At 39.7% G+C, this 3,746-nt stretch overlaps 1 protein-coding gene across 1 annotated transcript; it reads left to right on the forward strand.

The window, feature by feature from the left end:
- The first annotated feature begins 513 nt into the window (after window positions 1-513).
- LOC18427429 (CASP-like protein 2A1) lies at window positions 514-2,339 on the forward strand. Its single transcript, XM_006836479.4, has 3 exons — window positions 514-775; window positions 1,241-1,358; window positions 1,857-2,339. Exons 1-3 carry the CDS (start codon window positions 543-545, stop codon window positions 2,136-2,138), a joined length of 633 nt encoding a protein of 210 aa, XP_006836542.1. The 5' UTR covers window positions 514-542; the 3' UTR covers window positions 2,139-2,339.
- The last annotated feature ends 1,407 nt before the right edge of the window (window positions 2,340-3,746 follow it).

Consider the following 3,746-nt stretch of genomic DNA (forward strand, 5'->3'; position numbering starts at 1 on the left):
AATAAAAATTGAGGAAAAAAAAGTGTGGTATAAAAATTGAATATTTTTTTTCAATTAGATGAAAAGTAGAATATATTTTTAATAATTTTCCAAAAATAACAATTAAAACATACCATCCCTGAAATAAAGGGCAATATGGAACAATAAAAAAAAAATTACAATTTCTCGATGGAACGAAGGATTACTATGTGGACAAGCTTACAATAGGTGGATCTGTGTGAATAGAACAAGTATGGTGAAGCGAGAGGAGAGAGGAGAGTGCCATTGAATGTGAGAGGAGAGAGAGGCCATTTTTTTATTTGCTCCGCTGTGTATGGGTACCAACGGGAGGCCCGGAAGGAGCGAGATATTGGGGGGTTCAATTCCATATTTAAGGAGCAGTTAATACCCCAATCCATGCATATGGGAATGCGTGGCTGACCTTACCAAACCATTTAATGATCCCTCCTACCCTTGGATAAATGCACTTCTCGCTCCATCCATATATCACACCACAAACCGGTTAGGCAAGACAGCAGACAGCAGACAGCAGACAGCAGAAGATGATGAAGGATGGTGGTGGTGTAGAGGGTGGTCTGGTTGAGAAGAGTGGGAGAGGGAATGGAGGAGTTGTAGAAGAAGAAGAAGAAGAAGAGGTAGCCCCAATGAGGACGGCAGAGACTCTGATGAGGATATTGCCAATGGCCCTCTCTCTCACCGCTCTCTTACTCATCCTCAAAAACTCTCAGTCCAACGACTTTGGTGCCATCTCTTCTTCCGACTTTGCTGGATTCAAGTACCACCCCCTCTTTTCTCCTTCTTTCATTCACTTTAAGCTCTTATATATCAGTTAGACCGACTTTGCTGGATTCAATTACCACCCCCCTCTTTTCTCCTTTTTTCCTTCACTTTAAGCTCCTATATATCAGTTAGATACAGAGATGTTCATCCACGCTCTTCTTGTTTTCTTTGCATTAAGCCCTTACTACTCTTCAATTTCATTTGAACTTGATTTGGTTAATAAAGTTTTAAATATACTTATAATTTTTTTTAGTATTGTTTTTTTTAACATTTTTTTTTGACACAAACCCAATTAGTCCAGTTGATCCAGCCAGTTTCTTTTTTAATTTTTATTTTTTTTGGAACCGGCAAGTAACTTGGACGTGGCCCGTAGCCTGTTTTCGTGACCGGTCGGATTTTACAAACGCTGATTTAGAGAAATGTATTTAGAGAGGATTTTGATGAATTGATTTTATGGCAGGTATCTGATATATGCAAATGGCGTATGTGCGGGTTACTCCCTACTATCTGCATTCTATGCGGCGGTCCCACGCTCCTCCACCATCTCAAGGGCCTGGACAATCTTCTTCTTTGACCAAGTATTTAACCAGTCTCATCTTCTTTGATTCACATGTGGTTGCGGTTTGTATTTGTCTGGTTGAATTAGCGGTTACTCGGACTGATGCCGATTTGATTTTCCGAACATCGGCTCAAAAGAGAGAGAGGGACTGCACCATGGTCTTGCATCTACGCTTGGACCCACTCCTCTTTTTCCTTGAGAGAGAGAGATAGACCGACCCACCCAGTTCTTCCATGAATAAGACCCACTCTTCTTTGTCTTTCTCACTTCTGGTCCACCGACCCACCATGAATAAGACTCACTCTCCTTTTTCTTTCTCACTTCTGGTCCACCGACCCACCCTGAATAAGACCCACCCTTCTTTTTCTTTCTCACTTCTGGTCCACCATCGGATTCACGACTCCCATCTCTTTATAACTGCGGTTATTTATTGAAAAAACATGATATGTGTACTCAATAAGAACGTCCGTTACTTCTAATATAACGTAATAAATGACTGTTATAATCGTTGCCGCAGGTGTTCACGTACGTGATACTTGCCGCCGGGGCGGCGTCGGCCGAGATCGTATTCTTGGAGTTCAGAGGAGATGCATCCATCACTTGGAGTGAGGCCTGCGGAACATACGGCCGCTTCTGCCGGAAGGCGGTCGCTTCTGTCGCCATTACCTTTGCTGCCACTGTCTGCTACGCAGCCCTCTCTCTCCTCTCATCCTACCGCCTCTTCGCCCGCTACGACCCTCCTCCCGTCTCCTTCTATCCCCATGCCAAGGAGCTTCAAGTCCCCGCCTTTCCACGCTGAATCGTCTCTCCCTCTCATCTCTCATGGATCACCTCACCTCCCTCTCCTCTTCCCCTCTTTACACTGCACTAAATAAGACTGTTACCCTATTTTAGGGTTTCTGGAATGTTGTTTGTTGACAATGGGCAAAGCATCCCACCTCCTACTTTACTCCGCTCTTTTAAAAGCAAAGACGGATCTTGACTCTGTGTTTTTAGCTTCTCCAGTGTGCCCCGTGGGATAACAGTGTCCAAGAAAACAGTATATACGCTCCTCCCCCCCCCCCCCCCCCCCTTATTTAGAGGAGTATTTTTTTCTCTCTGTTTTTTTTTTTTTCCTTATCTAAATTTTTAGATAAAAAGAGTTTCTGAATACTTGCAAACGAACCTCCAAAAAAAAAAAAAAAACCAAAAAAAAGGGCCTCCGTCGATAAATATCCAAAAATATTTGCATCTAAAACGTTTTTTTTTTTTTTTTCTTTTTTAAAAAGAGGTCACAACCATTCTTGCCTTTCTTATATGTGAAAAAAAGGTCAGCTAACCTTTTTTTTTTAAATTTTTTTTTTTTAAATTGCCTCTCGATCAACTCGAATTTTGATTAATTTTATTCTAGTTGTTTCGTTAGAAGAACAGTGTCTTAGAGCTTAGGGTATTGCACTACTAAACAAAAAAAAAAAACCAAAATTTGAGATGAACGTAATGCAATTTTGAAAAAAAAAAAAAAAAAGGGTGGACCGACGTTCTTTGAAATTTCTGCCTCCAAACGAAGGCTTTTTGTAATTTATCTAAACATTTAGGGTCCGTATATAAATCACTCAAAAGTTTATACAAGGTTTCAACTCACGTGGCATTCTTCCCTTAGTTCATCACCAAAGCAAAGCACTGGCTCCTTGATCCTATACTTTTTTTTTATTTTTTTTGACAAATGTTCGTAACTTTTATTGTTGACTAAGAAAATGAAATTATATTATTAAAGATAACAATAAAAGGTAAAGAAACACCACCTTTAACCAAAGAATATGCCAAAGAGTTTGCTTCATGACACACATGGGTATGGCAAAACATCTACCAAATCCATAACCTGCAGCCAAAGGGATCGAAGCTCCCAAGAGACCTTCATTTCTTTGTTACACCATCTAATAATATTTAAAAAATCCCCTTTAATTCAACAATTTCTACCAAGATTCCTATCAACCAAGATTTTTACCCTACTCAATAAAGCATTTAATTCAGCAAAATTGGCAATTTTAACTCCAATCGGACCAGCATAGGAAAATAGGATATTACTCGAGGAATCCCGTAAAACACCATCAATCCCAGCTACACCCGGATTTCCTAGAAAACTACTATCAAAGTTTACAAATAGGCACAGTCCAAATACATCGTGGGCTATTTTTGACACTCCCAAGAAGGAAAAGGCTACTTAGATTAGCCATAACATCAAGCTTGGAGATACCTCACCCCTCTTTTAGCACGGGCAACCAAGACAAAATTGAAAGTTTGATGTTATTTAATAATCTATCAAAAGGCAAAGAATTTCACACTTGCCAAAGAATGACACATTTTGTTATTTTCCAAATAATTTTTCCAGTCTTTGGCAAATGAGAAATAGAAAACTGTGATACAATCT

This window comes from Amborella trichopoda, chromosome 12 (assembly GCF_054954075.1).
Source record: "Amborella trichopoda isolate Santa Cruz 75 chromosome 12, AtrichopodaSantaCruz75HAP2 v2.0, whole genome shotgun sequence".
NCBI classification, from domain to species: Eukaryota; Viridiplantae; Streptophyta; class Magnoliopsida; order Amborellales; family Amborellaceae; genus Amborella; species Amborella trichopoda.